We start from the raw sequence: 25,629 nt of genomic DNA, 5'->3' as shown, positions 1-25,629 counted from the left end.
TAAAATGTGTAATTGAAACTTAATTACCTAGCAGCAGAGAAAACCAAGTTAGAAGTGTGAATGGAGAGGAAGGAGACTTTGAAACATTTGTAAATGATTGAATTAAAGGCTCTCAACTCCTTTTCAGTCATTAACATTAAACATTTAGTCGAATAATTTTGGATCTGAAAGGTACTTGAGATTTTCCACTTTGGCTAGGATATAACACATAAAGAGGCACACTAAAACGTAAGCCTGGGAGGGTAAAATGGGATCATTCTTTTGTAACCCTGATTACCAGGTTGAATTGTTTCTATGTAATCAGATGACTTAAGTAAAAATTGATATAATCAGAGGGACACTATATAAGTCCATCTTATATAAAGATGAACCTTGTAACAGTGAATAGGATGTATTGAAAACCAGCTAAGTGGCATTATGCCTGCCCACACAAGGAGCAATGGGAGAATAAACTAGACTGGTAGTAGTGATTGAAGCTGAGCAATACAGGTACTTCGATAGAATATGGAAAACAAGAATACCTTATTTGTCATCCAAAACCTTTAAACATAAAAGTCAGATGAGTTATGCTGCCAGACTGTCCACAATGTTTGCTGCCTCTAGAGTGACCAATTGCAGTGAGTGTGAGAACTTATGGTAGAAATAGGTGTTATGAATAGTTAACCATGTATGGCTCTCTATTATGAATGGCAAATTCAAAATGAAACTGAAGGCCGATTCTGGGTGCACTGTCTATGAGTTAAGCCCTGCTTCAAAGAAGCAGTAAATTTAAAAAAAAAAATTTTTAACTTTTTAAAAAAAAACTGATTTTTTTCTGCATAATATAACACTTCATCAGGTTTGGAATGGATATATTATCTAATCATAAACATCTGATATAACATAAAAGAAAATAAAGAATTGTTTTTCTTAGGTGACTACATATTTACAAAAGTAAATATTTTGGATAGACATAAACTGTATAAACCTAGAGTGCACATTCAAGTGCCTTGAATCATGTGGCAATGTCTAGAACCATCTTTACTGATGATCTTCCAAATACCAAGAAGAGTAAAATCTATTGAGAGACTTTGTAAGCAGGTCACGAGAAATTTTGTATTTATAAAATATATTTAACAAAATGAAAATAACAAACACTGATTAATTTGTGATCATTTTAAGCTTCAGCACACAATTGCTTTGGGAAATAACTCTAAAGTAGTAGCAATCGTTGCATTTAATGCGGTGGTTTACAACTAAAATGTTTTCTGTCAGGAAATGGTCTTCACATAGCTGGAAAATAATATATGACAAAACAGAAAGTTGTCTTTTAGACGGACAAAAAATGTAGGTTATTTTCTCAATGATATGGCAATGCAGAAATTTAGGGATTTGGGGCACAACCTATAACCTATATATTATACAGCATATAAATGTGTGCAATTGAGTATGCCATATGTTGTTCCTATGTTTTCAGAGTAAGGAAAGCAATGTGAAAGAAAAGAATATACGGAAAATTCAGAATATACTTTTGTAGTCATGGTTTTTCTGGCTACTTTCTCTGTATTCTCCACATATCCCTATGATTGACCCGGCATCTAGTCTGAAATGGTAGACACTCAGTAAACACTTGCACGGTGGCCATGTTTGTCATGCCCAGATTGAGATTACCTGACTGACAATGATCTGGAATTTGCATATGTAGACCAGACTGTGACATAATGAAACTTGGAAGAGTAAAGAGAAGCATTTAATGATCCTGTCCTCTGCCTCTAGCACACACTATCCATTCTGCACAGCACCTTAACTTCCATTCTCTCACTTACAGGCACACACACACACACAACTACCTTACCTCTATCACAGTTCTCTTCATCGCTGCCGTCCACACAGTCATGAATCCCATCACACAGCCATCTAATTGGAATACAGCGGGCTTTATTTTTGCACCGAAACTGATCTTCGTTACATTCAGTCACACAGTCCATCTGTTCAAATACAAATGGATACTGCAGTTTTCATTAATGATAATGATACAAACATGGGCAAAATAAACATGCAGCTTGTAATATTAAAGATTTATTATACCATGGGCTTTCTTTTATTTTGTATTAATGAACATAACCTCTACAAATGGCAATGAGCTTTAGTATATGGACAGCATGGAGATTCAGGTATTTGCTGAAATGATTGCATTCAGTGTACATATCCAACATTTTAAACTGCTCTAAGAACCAAGATTCTCTTTATTTTTATTACATTTGTTTGCCCAAACCTAATTCATGTAATTCAAATATTTTAATTAAGCGATATGTTTTACCTCATCTGAACCATCAGCACAATCATATTCTCCATTACATTTCAAAGATGCTGACATACATCCACCACTGGCACATATATATTCACTTGATGAGCAAGTAGGAGACGCTGAATATAATTATAAATTTGAGATTTAGATAGAGTAAAAATAACTGGTATGAGAAATAAAAACATATAAATACATAAACATATGAATTTATAGGTGGTAATAAAAATATATAACTATAATGACTGGTATTACAGATTCATTTAAATTATTTAAATAAATAATTTTGCAATTATTTACAATATTACTGCATTATATTACATATACTTTGTGATGTAATACCCTGTGCAGTAAGAATTTAACTCAATAGTCCATAGAAAAAACAAAACAAAACAAAACAAAAACACCTTGCTATCCTTCATCCCTTTGATTTTGAAGAGTTACATAATTTTTAAAATAATTTTAAATTAAATTATTTTAAACTATTAAAGTCTCAAATTATTTTCAAAGGTGTAATAATATTTAGTAATCTTTGAGTATGTTAATTCTTATATTCACTGTATAAAGCAGAAAGTAGAAATCTTGTCATGATCTCATAGGCCCAAGATATCCATTTGGTTGCATTGACATAAATGTAGCATTTGAATAAGTTCGAAGAATTGTATTGTTTGGGGATTTTAAATATGAATACATGTGTACTTAACAGAGTTAGTATGTGCAGTATTCCTTTCTGATGCAGAAATTAATAATAACAAGCAGCTAAATATGTGTTATTTACAAGTGTAATATTTGCAAGTTTATAATATTTACAAGCGTATGAGTCACAAGATGTAAATACTACCCAGCCTAATTAATTGACGGTAATTATAACAGCTACCTTTGTCTATGGGTTTGAGTTGTCTAGGCTTACATTCAAACATCTAGGCTTTTGACCTTATGTTAGACCACTATGTAGTCTATTGTACGTACTTAATAACTTTGTGGTCTGAATTCTTTAGCTCAGGGATACTAAAAAGCTTTTTCCTTGAGTTTCAATTCCTTTTAATTGGCAGTGTTTGCCTAGGAATCTGTATTCATAAGGAGTCTAATAACATGTCTGTATTCAGTAAGAAAGAAATATGTGATCAATTAACAACATGGCCCATGGGCCTGGTCCTGGGACATAGTCATGTGTGAGCCTTGTACCTGTGACTCTGACCTGATCTCTCAAGGTAATCTTTTCATGGTCATACATACATTATAGTATAGTTTTTCACCAGCAATATTTTTCTATAAGATAGTGTAATTAAAATATATAAAAAAGATTAAATGTCTTAATTGAGTATATTTATAGAGCCAGCTAGCACATAAATTGAGAATGTATCTTTTTTCTGGTTTTGCTTTTTAATTTTATTCAAATTTTGGCTCAAGATGTAAATACAAACAATACAATTACGCTTCTTCTTAGCTAACACCATGTTGATATAAGTATATTCTATTTCATAACCATTTTCATAATTAAAAACCTGTCTTTCACTGTACTTATAATTTCAACAGATTTTGCTTGGCTATCTTGGGGAAACAATTCCAAATGGTATAATAAGATATAGAAACCAGAAAATCAAATTTGCAGGAAGTATGCTTGGATTCCATTCATAAGTAATGATCTTATCTTCCAAAACATTTTCAAAACATATGAAGAACACACTAATTAATGTATCCACAGATTTGTAGATCATTTCTTAAAAATGGTAAACATATGACATATTTGCCACTGCTTTCTACATATTGCTGCTTAAATTTTATTAAGGTAAAATGTTAACAAAATTAAATATCACTTCAATCCTCTTACCTGGCTCACAGCTTTTCTCATCTTCCCCATATTTACAGTCTTCATGGCCATCACATTTCCATTTTGCTGGTATACACTGACCATTGGAACATTGGAACTGATCTTTGGAGCAACTTGTTTCACAATTTCTCTATGACAAAAAACAGAGATGTAATTAAAATTAAAATTTTAGAAAAATGTCTACAAACTCAAAAGACAGGAAAACTTAAGTACAGAAACCCTGGAACTAATCTTGGAACAACTGTTTCACAATTTCTCTGTCCAAAACAACACAAATGTAATTAAAATTACATTTTTAGAATAAACTCAAAAGACCAGACAACTTATGCTAGGAACCAGAAGTGTAGGAACCACGTCTACTATATAAAAGTGGCTCAGATGCTAATATTTCAAGCAAGCCCATGACTATATAACAGAATTAAAACCATTTTCCACTTTTGTTTGTCCCTGTGGATCATAATAAAACACAAAATGAAAAACAAACACAAATTGTATGGCTTCATCATTCTAATTAAGTTACTCTGAGAAAATTATTATTCAGTAGGTAGTTATGGGGTAATGGAATTTTAATAATTGTAGGTGATAATGAAGATTACGTGATAATAAAAGGATTAAAGAATTACTTCTAGCTGGCACAATAGCCCCAGCCACTCAGGAGGCTGGGGTAGGAGGACTGCTTGAGTCCGGAGCTTTGAGGCTGTAGTGTGCAGTGATAGGCACACATGAATACCACTGCACTCTAGTCTAGGCAACATAGTGACATCCTGTCTCTAAACATTATTTTTTCTAAAATTATTTCTAAGCAACTACATCCAGTTCATTGGCTATAGGGAGTAGAAGGCTAGGGATATAGAATGTGAAACAAACGAATCCTAAGACAAATCCATTTTGCACAGGCAAAGCTTCCCCTGGTGTTCCTTCTTTCTCTTTTCTCCATCTTTTTCTTTGCACCTTTACAGTTTACTTGTTCACTTCCTAAATTCCTGAAATTTCCTCTTAGTGATGACACTTAAGTAGAAATGGAACTACCTAAGAAAGGCTTTTAATGTGTAAACATAATCAGAAATCTGGGATATCTGAATAGTAACCTAAATAATAGAAAATGGTGTGAAAGACATTAGAGAATGTTATAAGAAAGAGATGTCATATGTTTTATTCAACACTGTATTCTCTATACTGTCAGTGCCTGGGACATAGTAAGCATTCAATACAAACTGCTGAGTGAATTAATAAATTAATGAATTAGCAAATGTAGAAAACAAATATAAATTAACATCTCAGGTAACTTTATCCCAGCTCTAAAAGGATAGAGATCATATCTGTCTGTGAACCAAGTATCTAATACTGTGACATAATTATAGTAACTATCCAGTAAACATTTTTAGAAGCAAGGAATAATTATCTCTGCAACTGAGCTGGGTTAAGTAAAATAGCTTAATAACCAATGGCATTAGCGTGTCTATAGTGTTTGAACAATATAGAAGATAACATGTGTAGGTACTTTTCTTATCATCAGAAAATTGTAATCTGAGATTCATTGCACTGTAGTTGTGTGTTTGTGTTTGTGTGTATGAGTATGTGTGTATATAGATGTGTTGTATTATTTAAGGCATTTAAAAACATATAAAAAAGTAGAGAGAATAGAATAGTGTATGCTGTGTGCCCATTATGCTCATGCAACAATTAACACTTCACTATGCATATTTCATCAATCATCTCTCCACTTATTTACATTAAGAACATTTTAACATAACAATCATATCAGAAAGCTGACAGTATCACAAAATTAACAATAATTCTTTAAAATATTCAATCCATATAAAAAATCCTAATTCACATAACTATATAAAATACTGGTTGGTAAAATAAGGACTCAAAAGAAATCCATACCTTGAATTAAAGTTTCTTTAATATATAACTCTTTCTCATTCTTCAGATTTTTAAAATTCCATTTACTACTTGAAAAAACCAGGTCATTTATACTATAGAATAGCTCCCATTCTGAATTTGACTAATTACATGGTAAGAATGTTGATACCTTAGCAATCTCCAAAGTGATTAATGAACTTTTGTTTTTTAAAGTACTATTGTGAACTAATAGTACAATTGATTTTTATACATATTGTGTGTGTGCGTTTCAATCCCTTACAGTCATTTTTCTTTCTAATGCTCAAATTGTCCCTTTTTTTCAGGGCAAGTTCCTTTAAGTTTTTCTTGTGCACTTTGTACACTCTCTTAATAATCTCAGATGTTAGCAGCTCATAATATCAATTTATTTTTTCAGGCCTAAAATTAGGCATATCTCAAAAGAAGCTTTGTTTCCTTTCATTGAAAAATGGTATTTAGAAACCACTTGACGAATTCCAGGATAGTCATTACTGTTGGGTTATAATTGGTTCTAGGACTTTACACTGGTAGAAGTTGAAATTATATATTTTTAGAAAGAGTAGGATTAATCAAGATCTTTTGGATTTAATATGAGATGATTTTTACTTAGTTCTTTGTTTCTAAATTTATATCTCCTTTCTTTTAATTTTAAATTTTGAGTTCTAATGGCATTGATATAAATAAGTATTTGAACCACCCTACATGATTCAAATTAGCGGAAGCAATATTATTATTAAAAATAAGTCTATGAATGCAGTTTAAGATTTCTTTGCTTTTTTTGTTTTTACAATATATTATGCTAAATGTAGAGAACAAATATTAGAATTTAAAATAAACGAAATAATCATTTAAATAATAGTTCTCTGTGTGTGCCACAGAGATAAACACTTGCTATAAAATTAGACTGAACCAAGTTTGTAAATTTCTTCTTTGTTGTTTCGTCTTGTTATTAACAAGCTAATCATACTATCAGTTCCATTTACACAGAAACTTATCGTCACAATTCTCCCAATTTTTGTTCTTAATATGAGAATATCCTCTGTGTAATCCTGCTTTCCAGTCATTTGTTCAGTTCTTTTTTTTGTCTAGATTGTAGAAAAAACAATAGAAATCAACTACCAACAGTGTTAGCTACTTCATGACATATACACTCTATTAATGTCTATAAGTGTAGAGAAAAGTGACTTTACTACAGTTAATTTCATTTCTTCTGAGCTTTAATCATGAAAATGTCTGGATATATGGAGATATATTTAGTCATGAAATATGTCCATCAACTTATGGCATGAGAGACATGGTAGTAATACAGATATCTATTTTCACATGAATAAGATTTTAAAGAAGAAGCAGTGTTTGATTCTGTATATGTACTTTGCATATCTTGTGAATAAGATTTAAGATAAATACATAAGCCATAAATAATATATCCCCACCTTTTGGTGTTTTACAGATTACACAGATTGGTGAAACATATTAAATAAACAAAACAGAAACCAAGATATTTTTCACGGATGAGTTTACTTAAAATGTATTTTTCTGCCATAGAAAAGTTTAACGAAATTTTCAAATGTATGAATGCTAGGTAAATATGTGGCTGGTAAATGGAAAAAATGTAACTCTCCTGTGTGTTTTTCTTTTTGACAAAAATGGTTTGCACATTGCCATGTTTGTATCTATGCAACAATCCTGCATGATGTACCCCAGAACCTAAAGTACAATTTAAAAAAAAAAATGGTTTGACTTTTGTTTTGTGAAGAGCTCCATGACTAGAAGTGGTGTATCTTTCATCATCTTCTCTTCAGTGACCTTTGCATCCTTGAGACTTAGGTTTTGCTGGCCCTTGGGTGAGAAATTACATGTGTATATTTTCAAAATCTAGGCTGTTGAATGTGTTGATTGTGACTTTCCAAAATGGCAAGAAGAGGAAGAATTGTCCAGTACTACAGGGAATGGTTTTCATATATATATATATATATATATATATATATATATATATATATATATATATTTTAAAGATGGGGTTTCACCATGTTGGTCAGGATGGTCTTGAACTCCCAACCTCAGGTGATCCACCCGCCTTGGCCTCCAAAGTGCTTGGATTACAGGCGTGAGCCACCATGCCTGGCCCAAGTTAGAGGAGGCGTCCCTGGGTGGGCACGAGCTTCATGGGTTTTATAAATAGCAGAGACCTGTAGTATCTCCCACAGAGGCAAGAAATCAGTGGATGCCTAGGGAATTGGGAACTGAAACACAGAAACCTCCAGAGCTGCAGCGAAAATCCTCTGGCCAAGTCTATGGTCAGTGGGAGGACAGTAATGAGAGGTGAAGACATATGCTTGTCAACCAGAGCAGCAGAGCCCTAGGGAATCACTGTAATACCAGAGCCATGATGTACACTGAGGAGCACAGAACTCTTTTATCCTTCACCTCTGACTAGACTTGACTGCACAAACCTTGTCTTTCTCCTATTATCTATGTGAAATAACTGATATTGGGATATGAAAGCTTGGGGTCCTTTTAGCTTTGATTGAGAAAAAATACATAATCGTGTAGTTTCTCATTTTTAAAGCATCATGGAGTAATTAATATCTGTAACAGAAGGACATGAATGCATAAATAACAAATCGTATGAGGTATTGTAAATGTTAGCACAAACTAAGTTTATATAATTATCCAGAGAATTTGTAAACTTTTTCACTTAAAGCTGTGTGTACACAGGCCTTATTATAAATGGATTGTGATTCATCACCAAAGCAAAGCTCAACCTGTGGTTTCATGAAAATTGATGACCCATATCGATGTCTGTAAGACTGTATCTATTGAAGAAGGAGACTGGGGAGAAGAAACTGTTTAAAATGCATAAAATATTAGTCCTGACTATAAATACTACCGCAAATTTATGAACTAATTCACAGATGGCAGAGGCATCAGCTATAGGGAATAGGATTTCCAAGCATCCTATTCCCAACCCAGCTATTCACTAGTTGAAGTAAAACAGACTATAAAATTAACTGTCAATGGCAGCACAAGAGCTATTCCCTGTGCTGGGGATGTGGAGCACAGCACATGGATGTAATACTTATCTCAGTGTGTCAGGAGCCAAGTGTATTTCTGAGCTGTCCTTGCCACACTTACTGGACTGAATAATAATAATTACAAATGTGGTTCTAAAGAGCTGCTTTCTTTGTGTTTGATCTTACAAAGATGCCTACCTCATCAGAGCCATCCGCACAGTCAAAATCTCCATCACACCAAAACCTTGAAGAAACACAGTCCCCATTGGCACAGAGGAAATCTTTCAATGTACATGTCTGTGGCTCTGGGGATAGAAAAATAACATAGGGTTATTCTATTATAAGCAAGTGCATTCCAAAATTTATATGACATATGACATGAAGTAGCACTAAAGAAAAAAATAGGTTAGTCAAACAGAACCAATAAATTGTTGAGGAATAATCTCATGAAGTACCTATAGTACATAATATAATAGTTTTTCAAATTTATTTGTAAAGTCATGGGTACAAAATGGCATTATATAAAACAAGTTGGAACAAAAGACAAAAGATAAATGGTCTACTTTTTAATAAAATAAAATAAAAAGCCTAAAAATGTACCTATTGTCATATATAACAATGATCTTTTTTAGTGCTGGAGTTCTCTGTCATTTTATGAATTTGCTTTAAGTAGGTACCACATTTTGTGGCTCTCTGTACCCATGGGGCTGTTTGTTATTAACTGGGTAGAGAGTCTAGCCTAGCCTTTGTATTTGACTTTTTATTATGTATTCTAAAGACATTCTAATTACTCAGTATTGTCCCCAGAAAGTCTGGAGTTCCTGGAACAAGAAGAGTACATAGGGATAATATTAAACAAAGCTAGTTCATAAAAGTGGAAGGTTCTTCTTTAAATTTAAATAAAATTATTATCAAAGACAGCAATTCCATTTATGAATCTATATATAAAACATGCAACATGAAACTCTTGAACACATATTTAATACAATGGAATACTACTGTCTTTTTAAAAAATCTTGTGACATTTAAAGATACACTTTGAGAATATATTTCAAGTAAAATAAGCCAGTAACAAAATGATGGATGTTATGCTTTCACTTATATGAGATATAAAATAGTCACACTCATAAAAACAGAATGTGAAATGGTGGTTCTCAAGGACTCAAGACAATTGTTTATGCCATTGTTTACCGTGCCCTACATCACTTGCCTGTCAATTTAGACAATTTAGCAGTTATTTATTTAATTACACTGTCCCATATTCTACATAGGGCATAAGCCAAATAGTAATGACTTACCACTTGGCTTAATTCCTATTTGAATATGATTCATCTGGAAAATGGAGTAGGATTTTAGAAATTTGTTTCTGCTAGTAATCAGTATGACTGCTGGATGTCATCTCTTGTTTTGTTTTTGTTCTCTAAAGAGGACTGATACCTTACATAATGAAAGACCTCTTCTAGTTGCCTCTATCCATTCATTGTATTTACAACTGTGTCACACATAATAAAATTCTTATCTGGGTCAAGAAGGAATAACTAACAGACATTAAGGAATATCTGTATGATGCCTGATTTTCTGTGCAAAGATTATGAGTAAATTAGTCTGCATTTGGATTTTTCTCGACACAATCCATTGGTTCCTACTTATAGAGTAACATTTTGGTGGTTTGGTATTATGAAGCCTCCTACATTTCTATATAAAGAAATCCTTTCAGGGTCAAGCGCAGTGGCTCCCTCCTGTAATTCCTGCACTTTGGGAGGCCGAGTTTAGTGGATCATTTCAGGTCAGGAGTTCAAGACCAGCCTGGGCAACATCGTGAAACCCCATATCTGCTAAAAATACAAAAATTAGCCTAGCTTCGTGGCAGGTGCCTATAATCACTGCTACTTAGGAGGTTGAGGTGAGATAATTGATTGAATCTGGGAGGTGGAGGCTGCAGTGAGCCAAGATTGTGCCTCTGCACTCGAGCCTGGGTGACAGAGCAAGACTGTCTCAAAAAGAAAAGAAACCCTTTCGGAACATTGGATTGGAAGAACTATAGAAAAAGTAGCATGTGTCAGCAAGCATTTCATTCTGCTCTACTACTTAGTTTAAAACACGACCTTCAGGGTATGAAAAAGACAAGGTGTCATTTGATAGAATGCGGAAATGCCCTTAAATAGATAATCTTCTCATGTTCCAGGTAAAGTTAATGCAAAGTACTTGAATTAACTCACCAGTGAATTTTTATAACAACTCTCTAAGGAATGTGCTATGTTTATACCATTTTTTAGGTAAGTAAATTGAGGCACAGAGAAAATAATGTACTTCAGATCACCAAGCATGCAGAAAAGCTACTAACTGAACTTGAATCAAGACTACCTGATACCAGCGCCTGTACTTTTTCCTGGTAGGCTATATCATTGCCTCCCATACAATTGAGGAAAAAAATAAATGCTCACATATTACAGTGATTCACATTAAATCCCTGGAAAGTCAAGTTACTTATCTAAGGTTCATGGCTAGCAATATCTATTTTATTAATAATAACAAGAGAAAACTCATTTGCTCTTATCATCATTCCCTACTGAGGCTGTTTTGCCCTTCTGGTTGCAGACACAGGCAGTTTTATTCTTAGAGCAAAGAAATTATAGTGAAACATGTTAAATTTATGCAACAATGATGAAAATAACAATTTTTTCATGAAAAGAATAAATTTAAAACATATCATACTTACATATTTAAAATTAGCAGAAGAAACATTTAATTTCATAGGATTCGGAGTTGCATGAATGGGACTAATTTTTCTTCTAATGTTCTAATTTGTCTTTATCCTATTTAAAAGTGTGTTCATTATGTGCTAAACAGCAAAGGCTTCACAGGCCTCAACACACTTTGCTATACAAAGTGTTGAAAGTTGTTGATGTACAGTTAAAAGAAGTTATCAAGCCAGTAGTTGAAAGCATTTGTTCAAGAGTTCCACAGAACACTTATTTTCTAGAGACTTTGTCCTAACATTATTAATTATTCTGTTTCAAAATGGCAATAGAAAGACTGAGTAACTTGCTTGCAAAAGCTTTTTCAGGGAAGGTGGAAATTCTCCGTGCTTCTATCATGTTTTTAAAAACACCAGCAAATCTACCTCTGAATAATAATACTGAATTATTTATACAAACACAAATACCATCAAGGTATAGGATACATATTCTATTTCTAACTATCATCTATATATCTCAGAATCTTTTGCCACTAGATAGCTCTAAAAGAAACTCTCTTTTGAGGAAAATGTAATTTAGTTATCACAGAAAGTTCTAAGGAATTTTTCCTTATTGCTTATCTTACCTTTGATCTTTTCTGGATAAAGTAAAAGACCAATTTTCAGACTTTGTCATGATACTATTTTTCTTGTGAAAGAGAACAACAGCAAAAAAATGACTATAGTGAAAGTTAACTCATCTGGAAAAAAAATTGAGTGTAACATTTTCTCCTGTATTTCTAAAATGCTATTTCCATGCTAATTTTCTCTGATATTACCTATATTGTAAATCAGTAGTAGATGGTGAACTGCACACATGAACAATTAACCAGGTTTCCCATGTATCTTACCTAGATAAACCACATTGGCAACCAAGAAGCTTTTTCAGGGTTTACTTTCCTTCCATGTTTCAGAAGGCTAATTGGGATTCTTTAATAAGAATTAAATATAGGAGGCTATACGGGGTTGGGCACCGTGGCTCACACCTGTAATCCCAGCACTTTGGGAGGTTGAGGCAGGCGGATCACCTGAGGTCAGGAGTTCGATACCAGCCTGGCCAACATGGTGAAACCCCCTCTCCACTAAAAATACAAAAATTAGCTGGATGCCATGGTGTGCGCCTATAATCCCAGTTACTTGGGAGGCCGAGGCAGGAGAGTCACTTGAACCCAGAAGATGGAGGTTCAGTGAGCCAAGACTGCACCACTACACTCCAGCCTGGGTGACAGAGGGAAACTCTGTCTCAAAAAAAAAAAAAAAAAAAAAAAAAAAAAAAAAAAAAAGAAAGAAAGAAAAGAAAAGAAAAGAAAGAAAAATATATAGGGACATTATGTAGACTGATCATTTCCTTCAATACTGATGGAGGCAAAAACATACAACCACAAAACTGAAAACAGCTTTAGAAGTTATCTTTCACAAAACTGAAAAAAATACGTTCAGGAAATTAAAATGGCTTTCAAAGCCATACATAGAGTTAATGGCACAGAGTAGAAAGACTTCCAGACTTCACTTTCCCTACTATCTTAAAAATTCTTGGTCATACGTTCAAAAGTTACATGAATGTTGATGTAAACATCTGACGATAATTTTTAGAATACAATTAGTATAACTTACACTCTATTCAAATAACCTAATAGAAATTCAGTATGAAAGTACTAGAAATTCAAATAAAGCTGAAGCAGCTTGTCACTCTATGTAAACCTAGATTTTAAATTACTTGTTACTTTAAAATCGATTTGATTTTTAGTTTCTCCTTAATAATGCAAGGATACAAAGTAATTTGTTTTGTATATCAGTTACTGAACTTAGTTGGCATATATGACAAATACTATTTTTTGTTGATACAGTATGGATGTTGAGATTTCTCAAGTTTTTTCAAATCTCTGATCCGGATTACAAAATAATTCCAATGACAATGAGATTTTCTTGTTTTAAAGAGCAGAAATAATTGTGGAAGCAAAGTGTCCCTGCCGAACACTTAATGAGGGAAATGATAAGCAGAGGATGCTAAAATGACAAGGAAGTAATTATCCTATGTAAATATAAAATGTAGAAAACATGTTAAATTTAAAACATAGTCGGCAGTTAATTACCCCACTACTATTTGAACTCTTTTCAGAACTATCACTGGACTATCTCCAACACAATTTAAAAAATAAATGCACGAAATCAGATTCATAAACGACTAAGTCCAAAAGTGACTTTAAATTAGATTGCTATTATTTTTCAACTACAGTTATATGTTACATAATAATGCTTCCAACACAGTGGTGGTGCCATAAGTTATAACATTTTTACTGGACCTCTTCAATGTTTAGATAGGCAAATACATAGTACAGTATTAAAATTCCCTGTAATATTCAGTACAGTAACATGCTGTATAGGCTTGTAACCTAGGAGCAATTAGCTCTACCATATAGTTCAGGTGTGTAGCAGGTTGTTCCATCTAGGTTTGTGTTAAGTACACTTGATGTTGTTCACACAATGACAAAATTGCCTAGCAACAGATTTCTCAAAATGTATCCCCACTATTAAGCAAAACATGATGATATAGGTTGATTTTTATGTCTGTTATATATTTCACTACTTAATAATAGCTAACGATAACTGCCAAATGTAAACCAAAGTGCATATCGTCAATCAATAATATTTAGAAAATAAGACAACATATAGCATGACCCTAATATATTAGGACAGTGATGTGCATGTCTGTGTGTGAGTCTGTCTGTGTTTACAATTATTTTAATAGATAAAAATAGCAACTATCTTGATAGATTTTAGAACAGCAATAATATTTATTTTTCTAAGGCTTGTTTATATATGACTAATATTTTGATGCTTACTACAGATATAATTAAATTATGTTTTCATTCTTTATTGACTGAATTTCTGGCTATGTAGGACTACTGGCATTGTCAATGTTGAAACCTTCCCATTTTATTCAAAATAGTATCTTCAAACCATATTCAATTATCTAGATCCCTTGATCCATCTTCTTACATGCTCTTACATGTTCAAAACATAGGAATATACTTTGATATTTGCCTTAACATACTCGGACATTCCTTTTACATGCATAAGATGTAAACATACTGTTATACTTGTCCCATATATATGACTTCTACTCTTCCATATTACAACTCTAAAATATTTCATTCTTGTTCACTGTCATCTCTCCTCTGCAACTTCATCAATATTACTTGTCTTAGGCAACAAGCTCAGAATGAACAGAAATGGAAAGAGAACCACACATAATTGGGTATTTTATACTGGAATGCTTGATATTGGAACCACTTCCCTTGCTTTCTCTTAAGGGCACTGTGGCTACAGTGATTTATCACTGAGTTTCCACAGTTACAAGTGAGAGTCAGTGTTCTTTCTCCTTGCTTTCTTGTGCCAAAGGCTGACTTTCAGATGTCAATACAATGATATTCAGCCACTTAGAAAACTCCAGCAGACTCAGAAGCAGGCTAGCTCTTCTTCCTTCTTCTTTTCTTATTGTAGCAGTAGGCTAACTTCTCACGTATATTCAATCATCCCCTGAATAAAAGTTCTCTAAGACAAAAGTCTCTAGAGTTGGCCTCTCTTTTGCTTTCAACATCCTTCCATTATTAGGCATTTGCTTTCAGTTATCTTACTGATGATTAACACCAAACATATCAATAACTATGGTAAGTAGATATTTGTACACTTGAGTTCTGGTTTATAAATAAGCAGAAAGTATCTGAATAATTATGGTTTTTTTTTTTTTTGTATTTATGGCTTTATCCCTACCAGCTCCACCTCATCAGAATTTTATTTTAATCATTAAGTGGATCAGAGAACTTCTATATATAGTTTTTAAACAGTGGTGATTAAACATATCTAAAACTCTATTGACTCTTAGAAATGTTCTTTATCTTTCTAAAGACTATGACCTGTTGGAAGATATTTATGTGAAGAGGGAGTTATAAAGATTTCTATATTCAGAGTATTCTGTAATCACAATAATCCAGAGATTTCATACTTAATATACTTCATTCCCCAAAACAGGTCAGATTAAGTTTTGAAAGTTATCCAAAATATTAGTTGGTATTTTGCAAGCCAAATATCCAAGCGTTTTATTAAGGCTTTCACTCTACTAATTATATGCTTTAATGTAACATATTCCTATGTAGATTTAGTCTTCTGCCTCTGGGGAAATGAATGCTCTTAGTGCAATGAGATGTCTATAAAAATAGACATTATCATTATTAATCTGCATCAAGTCTTCTTGGGAGTAGCAGAATATAAATATTTAATAAATGGAATTTGATTATTATCTTATTTCAAACATGCTTGTATAGCTTTCTTTGTTTAAATGACAGTGTATAAAAGTGCCAATAGGAAAGATATTCAGGCCGAATGTGGCAGCTCATGCCTGTAATCCCCACACTTTGAGAGGCCAAGGTGAATCGTGTGGGCCCAAGAGTTAGAGATCAGCCTGGGAAACATGGCAAAATCCTGTCTCTACAAGTATTAAAGAAAACTAGTCATGTATGGTGGCATGCTTCCATAGTCCCAGCTGGAAGGCTGATGTGGGAGAACCACCTGATCCTGGGAGATCAAGGCTGCAGTGAGTTGTGATCATGCCACTGCTCTCCAGGCTGAGCAACAGAGGGAGACCTTATCTCAAAAGAAATGAATGCTAGAATCTGGAGATACTGTATATACTGCCATACTGTTCAGAAAGTAAAATTTAGGGATAATTATTGTTTTAAAATTTATTACATAAAATACAGAAGACAGATTATAACAATAGTGTTATTCTATTTTCAGAGCAATGCATCCTGAATATATAAGGTATTGACTGCTCTAGAGGGAATAAATAATATTTCACTGAAATATGCTCACGGGTGAATTTGTAGTGTAAAAGGATTTGAGACTGAAAGGAAATGAATACCATTTGTTAAAGAATGAGATGTTTTGTAGTGACTCCACATCATTCAGCTCATTGTGGGAACTTGCATCAAGGGTTTCCTGCGTTGCATACTAATAGGTTGCATTAAACCTCATACTTTCATACCAATTCTGAAAACTGTAAGAGAATAACTCCCAGGATGAATATTTAAATAATTCTGCCATTTGAGATTCAGGTCAATGTAGTCTGAATATTCTTGTCCAAATGTGAATATATGTCTAAAAATGTGAACCATAGGACAGATAGGTTCGAATTTATACCTTAACGGAACTAAAAATTGCCATCTTGCTTATTGAATGGGCTGTCAAGCTTGCAACATTATCAGGCAAGAGTTACTTACTACAGTTTTCTTCATCTGAATTATCACTGCAGTCATTTTGGCTATCACACCGCCAGTGATCTGGAATACAGTTGTTGTTTTTACACTGGAATTCATGAGGCCCACAAGTCTTTTTATCTGTAATGGAAAGAACCAGAGTTTGCATTGTAGATTTCCATGAAGCCATCCCTCACAATGTCCTGATTGCTATGCCAAATTCATGGCATTTAACATTTCCTTAATTCAGTTACTGAGAAGCATCCTTAGGAAAAACTGAAGGCAAGTGCTAAGTAAAATTCATCTTTTTGTCTTGTTTTATGTTGTTACTGTTCATGCTTTCATTGTGAGCTAACAAGTAAGAAATTGATTGGATCATCCAATCAAAGTCAACACAAATCTGTTTTAAAAAATCAAAATTGGCTGGGCATGATGGTTTATGCTTCTCATCCCTGCACTTTGGGAGGCCGAGGCGGGCAAATCACCTGAGGTCAAGAGTTCAAGACCAGCCTGCTTAACATTGTGAAACTCCATCTCTACTAAAAATACAAAAAATTAACTGGGCATGGTGAAGGGCACCTGTAATTCTAGCTATTTGGGAGGCTGAGGCAGAAGAATCACTTGAACTCAGGAGGAGGAGGTTGCAGTGAGCCAAGATCACGCCACTGCACTCCAGCCTGGGTGATAAGAGTGAAACTGCATCTCAAAAAAAAAAAAAAAAAAAAAAAAAAAACCTCAAAATTATACTAAGGAGCTCTTATTCATAATTGATCTGTGATTAGTTGCTCTAAGTCCTGGACACTGTCCACTCATAAACTCATAGATTATAATAATGCCTTACATATGTACATGGTTTGAACACTAATTATGTGCCATTTCACATGAACCTTTCAACGTTTCCACCAGGAAATGTATTAACTAGCCATTCACATTACAGACGGTGAAGTAGCAACTTTTGGAAATTTAGGAACTTAATAAATGTTCACTATCATTAAATGGCACAGCCCACATAAAAGAAGTGTGCTTCTACTCCTGATCTAGCTCTTTTACAACAAATGTAACTTACATCTGTATCAGCCAGAATCAGAATGCATGTAATAAGAATTTATTTAAAGTATAAATCGTATGTATTTTAAGAGTAATATTAAACTATATATAGCTAAAGCAGTGCCCCATTAAACCTTAGTGTGCACACATATAAATAACTTGGGAATTTTGCTATAGTGGAAATTGGGATTCAGTAGGTCTGAGTTTCTAAGGAGCTGGCTGGCGACAATATTGCCTTTTGTCTATGAAGCACACTGAATAGTGATGTTCAGAAGGATCAAGATTATGAAATAAATAACATTAAAATAATAACTTATAAGACTCAATATACAATTTAGAACACATTTTCCTTTCATGTACTTAGATCGACTCTTTATCAGCCATACCAGAGATAGATAGTGAAGTGCTTCCAGTCTCTGATTAGTAAAATAAATTAGCTAAGGGAGTGGGTAAGTTATTGGTGGTGGTTCTTAAACTTTACTTCGAAAAGCAACTTATAGAATTCAGACTCAAACAACATTGAGAAAGCACAAGTGACTGAAGTATACTTATGAAAATTAAATACTGAGCATCTATTGAGGATCCAGCCTGACTCTTAGCTAAGTATTTTCATACACATGATTACACTCAACCCTCATAATATTTTATGAAGTATTATTATATTTATTTAAGTATGTAAGGAAAATAACTCAAAATATTTAAACAATTTCTCCAATTTTACAAACATGTTAAATGGCAAAGAAGGAATTTATATCCAGCTCCAGCTTCAGCAACATTTTATTAGAGAAATTCTCATGATAGATTTCAAATGCATTTTTCTACTTAAGAAAAATAGTATTTCTATTTTTCGGTCCTTGAGGAATCGCCACACTGTCTTCCACAATGGTTGAATTAATTTACATTTGACCCAGCAATCCCATTACTGGGTATATATCCAAAGGATTATAAATCATTCTACTACAAGGACACATGCACACGAATGTTCATTGCAGCACTGTTTACAATAGCAAAGACCTGGAACCAACCCAAATGCCCAACGATGATAGACTGGATAGGGAAAATGTGGTACATATACACCATGGAATATTATGCAGCCATCAAAAACGATGAGTTCACGTCCTTTGTAGGGACATGGATGAACCTGGAAACCATTATTCTCAGCAAACTGACACAAGAGCAGAAAATCAAACACCGTATATTCTCGCTCATAGGCGGGTGTTGAACAATGAGAACACATGGACACAGGGAGGGGAGCACTACACACTGGGATCCGTTGGGGGGAAATGGGGGAGGGGCGGGGGGTGGGGAGGTGGGAAAAGATAGCATGGGGAGAAATGACAGATACAGGTGAGGGGACGGAAGGAAGCAAAGCACACTGCCATGTGTGTACCTATGCAACAATCTTGCATGTTCATCACATGTACCCCAAAACCTAAAATGCAATTAAAAAAAAAAAAAAGTAAAAAAAAAAAAAAAAAAAAAAAGAAAAATAGTATTGCCTGAATTTTACTTCCTCCTTTTCTTCCTGCCTGCTAATATTCAGAATGTAACCTACGTCATGTGCAATGTCATGTGTTTTATATTATATCCACTTTGTCTGTGTCGTATTTAACTTTAGATTTAAATATTTGTCCAAATTCTGCAGAATTTCTAATGCAGCATTCTTCAGACCTCAGTCAATCAGGCAATCTGTTAGGCTGAATGACCACTGAAAATATGAGGTTTTGTACTGAACAATTTGGATGACTATTTCATTTGCCAGTTAAAATAAACTGAAAATACTGCTCTAAGTATAAACATTAGTCTTATTTAGTCCTTGTATATGTTGCTTATACTATTTTTTTTTTTTTTTGAGATAGAGTTTCACTCTACCACCTAGGCTGAAGTGCAATGTACAATCCCTGCTCACTGTAACCTTCGCCTCCCAAGTTCAAGTGATTCTCCTGCCTCAGCCTCCCTAGTAGCTGGGATTACAGATGCGCACCACCATGCCTGGCTAATTTTTGTAATTTTCGTAGAGATGAGGTTTCATCGTGTTGACTGTGCTGGTCATGAAATTCTGACCTCAGGTGATCCTCCATCTCAGTCTCCCAAAGTGCTGGGATCACAGCTGTGAGTCACCGTGTCCTGCCTGCTTGTACTATTTTAAAATAATGTCTTAAATTTTTAGAATATAAGAAAGATCAGAGTGGACAAGAAAAATAGCCCATGTAATCCAGTTTTACAACACTGACCCTCAGCACAATTCTCCTTGACTGCTAAAGGTTAATATTTGGTAGTGGCAATCAATTTAATAGGTGTTTTTTTTTTTTCCTAAACCCCTTTCGTATTTTTTTCTATATTTAAATATTTGTATCATAGATCGTGTTTAAAAGTATCTGCACATATTTCGTAACAAAAACAAGTAAGAGCTCATTGCTAAGATTTCCTTTTGGGGCGTGAAGAAATAGTAATGCAGGAAACATTAATTGCTTTATGTAAGGTTATACAAATTTTATGTTTCCAAGTTATTTAACTTTTTTAATCCATGAAATTCCTTGTAAAAACTACAAATCCAAATACATAGCATTGTTCTGCTTTTCAAACCTCTCTTGAGATGATACACACACACACACACACACACACACACACACAAAGAAACACATTTCAGAGGGGAAACTGTACAACTAAGGCCTAAAATGTCAGTCATCAAATTGGCTACCCATTAAAATCACTTGGGAAACTTTAAAAAATCTCTTTGCCCAAACCATATCCTATATCAAATCAATAAAATCAAACTCTCTGGGGTGGGATTCAGACATCAGTATTCATTAAAGCTAGTCTATGATTCCAATGAGAAGTCAAAATTAAAAATCACTGGCTCAAAAAAATGGTATAAAACAGAACATATATATTTCCACATTATATTACCTCCAGAGTAATTAAAATGCTCATAATATGTAATGTTTTATATTAACTTATATTGTTAAATAGCATTCAAATATCTCATTATTCCCTTTTTCAAGTATCACAAGTACAGAGAAAACAAATATATTAAGAAACTTGCTTTTATTTTAAATCTATTATCATGTAATATATGTGATACTATTAATAAATTTGATCCTCCCAGAAACGTAAGATGAGAGACCTTTCAATAGTAGAATTATATGTAGTGTATAATGTAAAACTATTGGTGTTTATATATGCATGGGATATTTCTGAAGAGGGATTTAAAAATCTGGCACTAGCGATGTCTCTGGGAGGAACACATGGAGAAGTAAAATAAAAAAAAATACTGGGAGTGGAATTTAAGTTTCTCTTTAGACCCAAATGAATCTACTAACTACTGAAAGCAATAAACAAATTTAAGAAGATAATAGAATATAAGACCAATATATAAATTTAATCGTATCTTTATGTGTTGGCAATAAACAAAAATGAAACAAACTGGCAATGATATCAATGAAAAAACACATGCCTATGAATAAATCTAGCAAAATTTATGTATGATCTTTATACTGAAGACAATAAAGTGTTGCTGAGAAAAATTGAATAATGCAGAAGAAATGCAGATACATATCAAGTTTGTGTATTAGAAAATTTAAAATTGTTAAAAATGTTAATTTTTTCTAACGTGATATATAGAATTAGTGTAATCACTGTCAAACTACAGCAAGTTATTTTTGAAGAAATAGATAAGATTGTTGTAAAATTACATGGAAATGCAAAGGTTGTAGAATCATGAAACATTTCTTGGAAGAGAAAAATAAAGCTGGAGAATTTATAGCACCTAATTGTAAGACTTACTATAAAGCTACAGTAATCAAAGAACGTAGTATTGAACAAAATGAATAAAAATTAAATAATGTACCCATGGTCAACTGAGTTTCAACAAAGACCTCTAGTCAATTTAATTAAGAAAGGCAAATGTTTTAAAACAAATATTACTGAAACAAGTGGTTATCTTTATAAAAAACATAAATCTCCACCCCATGCCATACACACACAAAAAACTGAGAGTATAAACATAATATAAAATTTCTAGCATATAGGAAGATACTCTTATAATGTTGGAAAAGACGGTTACTTGGACAGGCCTCCAAAAAAAAAAAAAAAAAGAAGAAGATTCACAATAAAATAAAAAATTGATAAATTGGCCTTCAACAAAAAGTAAAAGTATTTTCCTATTTAAAAGACACCATTAAGCAACTGAATGGATGAAGAACATATTATTAAATACAAAGATTTATCACATACATATCTTGGAAAGACTGATTTAGAATATATAAAATTCGTACACAGCTACCATTTGCAGGCAAAACACTTAAATAGAAACTTCACACACACACACACACACACACACACACGCACGCAAACAAACAAACATATTTGAGTAGCAAATAAAGATTCTCAAAATCATTAGTCATCAAGCTAATGCAAATGAAAACTACAATGAGATACCACTACATATCTACTGTAACTACTCAAATGAAAAAAAAAAAAGTATCTAATTTTTGTGAGAATATAGAGGACCTAGACTCTCTTGCTGGTTTTCATAAAGGTAAACATATTTACCATGTGAGTAAATATTTACAAAACTAATTTGTATAAGAAATGTTATTGCTATAAACTTTCTGATTATGATAAGCAAACTTAGCACATCAGTTAGCTACTAAAATCATTCAAATTGGAATATATCCATAAAATGAAATATTACCCAATAATTTAAAAAATAAGTTCTTAACACACCATAAGTCAAAAATATTTTTAAAGCATTATGCCAATAAAAGACTCATAAACAAAATAATGCATACCATGTCTATGTATATAAAATCCAAATACAAGCAAAACCAATCCATGGTGTTATAAGAATTAGTGGTTCTGGATTGAAAGAAACATGAAGGAACTATCTCGGGAGAAGAGAAGTTTCTGTATGTTGTTTTGGGTGTCTGCTACACTTTGTATACTGTAGGAAAAAACTCATCAAACTGAATAAGATCTGTGCACTTCATTTTGTTCTAATTAAAAGTGACCTTGCTATTAGGATTCCAAGGAGTCTTAAAAGATTGAAACAATTACACCATGATAAAATATTATTCATTTAGTCCCTGAATACTTAGGTATTTTCAGCATGGGAAGGTAGTACAAATCACAGAGAACTGCCTATAAAATAGCAAAACAAAACAAAAACAAAAACGTCCTTAGAGCCTCAGAATTTAAGCCCCAGAATTTAAATGCTCTATACTAATTAACTATAAGTAACAGAAATATATATATATATATTTTTTTTTCAGAAATTTATTTATTTGGCATTTGAGGCTACCATGTATTCATTCTGTTTCATAATTAAAATAAAACAGGATTATTCCATTATTTATGTTCATCAATGACAAAAATTTTAAGCTATTTTCAAGATTTTGCGTGTATCCCAAAGTGATGGAGAGGACACCATGGCTGGCGTGAGACTGCCTGGGCTCAAGTTGCTACTTCCCTGTTTCAACATGTAGCACTGAGCAAATGATTGAACTGCTTGAGATTCAGTCTCTTAAATGATAATAAAAGAAGAATACTTACATATGTAAAAGAAAAGTGAATCTCAGAACCCTAAAATCACTAAGAGAAGAAAAAAGTCAAGCTAGGAATTATGTCAGGCAGACCTGCCTCTCATTTCATTCTTAAATACGATAGCTACAACGATTACAAAAAAAAAAAAAAAAAAAAAAAAAAAGAGCTACATACCTCCCTTACAATTTGCTCTCAAGGAAATTCCTTGAGGACCTCAAGATATTTGCCATAAAACGGTTCTGTTGAATTTCACCCTGGCAATCTAAACTGTGAGTTTATCTTCACAGGTGTGGGGACAGAAGGTCATCTCTCTGTTCACCTGAGACAAATGCTTATCTGATTGCTTCCTGTGCTCTATTGCTTATGTAAAAATGCGTATTCAATGAGCCAGAATAAATTGTGTAATCAGTGCAAGGATTCAAAAGAATGAATTTTTTTTTTTTTTGAGACGGAGTTTCGCTCTCGTTACCCAGGCTGGAGTGCAATGGCGCGATCTCGGCTCACCGCAACCTCCGCCTCCTGGGTTCAGGCAATTCTCCTGCCTCAGCCTCCTGAGTAGCTGGGATTACAGGCACGTGCCACCATGCCCAGCTAATTTTTTGTATTTTTAGTAGAGACGGGGTTTCACCATGTTGACCAGGATGGTCTCGATCTCTTGACCTCGTGATCCACCCTCCTCGGCCTCCCAAAGTGCTGGGATTACAGGCTTGAGCCACCATGCCCGGCCAAAAGAATGCATTTTTTGTTTTTTTGTTTGTTTGTTTGTGTGTTTTTTTTGGAGACAGGGTCTTGCTCTGTCGCCCAGGCTGGAGTGCAGTGACAGGATCTCGGCTCACTGCAACCTCTACTTCCTGAGTTCAAGCAATTCTCCTGCCTCAGCCTCCCTAGTAACTGGGATCACTGTCACATGCCACCACACCCAGCTAATTTTTGTATTTTTAGTAAAGACCAGTGCTTTCCTATGTATCCTAACTACAATATATGTGATTCAGGATACATGATATAAATTCCAATGTTATCTATAATTACCTCTTCTTCAGGAGCGCCAAAGGTGTCATTTTAATCTGTGAATTAAAGGATGTTTTCATGCTTTCATACTTTCTGCACCACTTTTTTTCTCTTAAAAACATTCTAAATAAACATACACCACAATTTTCTTTTACTAATATCTAATAATTAAAATGTTATATGTAGGACTTTCATATATATATATATATATATATATATATATATATATATATATATATATTTTCAGAGACAGTATCTTGCTCTGTCACCCGGGATGGAGTGTAATGGTGCAATCATAGCTCACTGCAAACTGGACCCCCTGGACACAAGTGATCCTCCCACCTCAGCATCCCAAGTAGCCTGGACTACAGGCACATACCACCAAGCCTGACTAAGTTAGTTTCTTTTATGTTTTTGTAGAGATGGAGTCTCACTAAATTTCCTACTCTACATTTGTTTTTCTTGTTAGCTCTGTGGCAGACATCAAAATGAATACATTATATTATTGGGGAAAACGAACAGTTCTTCAATGAATATGTGAAACAAAGGCTGTTGTGTGTATATGTAAACTTTTTGTATATTAAATATGTCACAAAATAATAAATCAGTAGCTACCTAAACAAATTGAAATTGTATACTGTTTCACTATTGATTAATGTTTTGGTTGTTTAGAAAACAAAATACCACTTGTAAGTTGGCCCTGTGTTTTATTCAGCTTACCAGAAAAATAGTTTGTTACCTTATTTTTTTGAAGTTTTCCATTAGTTTGAAAATATAATGCATAAAACCATTTTAGAGTAAAGTTAGGAAGAGGACCTTAATTTGGGGATTAAGAAATATTAGAGGCTGGGTGCAGTGGCTCACGCCTGTAATCCCAGCTACTTTCTACAAAAGAGATCGAACCAGGAAGATCATTGGAAGTTGGGAGATGGAGACCATCCTAGCTAACATGGTGAAATCCCGTCTTTACTAAAAATACAAAAAATTACCCAGGCATGGTGGCACATGCCTGTAATCCCAGC

At 33.6% G+C, this 25,629-nt stretch overlaps 1 protein-coding gene across 4 annotated transcripts in view; it reads right to left on the bottom strand.

Annotated features, from left to right (window-relative positions):
- LRP1B (LDL receptor related protein 1B) overlaps window positions 1-25,629 on the bottom strand; it is a 1,884,038-nt gene that overhangs the window by 136,240 nt on the left and 1,722,169 nt on the right. For all 4 annotated transcript variants that reach the window (XM_003921997.4, XM_074399735.1, XM_074399736.1 and 1 more), the window contains 5 exons: window positions 17,033-17,149; window positions 9,215-9,321; window positions 4,116-4,245; window positions 2,300-2,406; window positions 1,835-1,967 (listed from right to left, as the gene is read on the bottom strand). In XM_003921997.4, coding sequence (XP_003922046.1) covers window positions 1,835-1,967; window positions 2,300-2,406; window positions 4,116-4,245; window positions 9,215-9,321; window positions 17,033-17,149 — 594 coding nt within the window. The remainder of the gene's footprint in view (window positions 1-1,834; window positions 1,968-2,299; window positions 2,407-4,115; window positions 4,246-9,214; window positions 9,322-17,032; window positions 17,150-25,629) is intronic.

Source organism: Saimiri boliviensis, chromosome 5 (genome assembly GCF_048565385.1).
Source record: "Saimiri boliviensis isolate mSaiBol1 chromosome 5, mSaiBol1.pri, whole genome shotgun sequence".
NCBI classification, from domain to species: Eukaryota; Metazoa; Chordata; class Mammalia; order Primates; family Cebidae; genus Saimiri; species Saimiri boliviensis.
The sequence above is the reverse complement of the archived record's forward strand: the minus strand, read 5'-3'. Positions and strand labels throughout refer to the sequence as shown.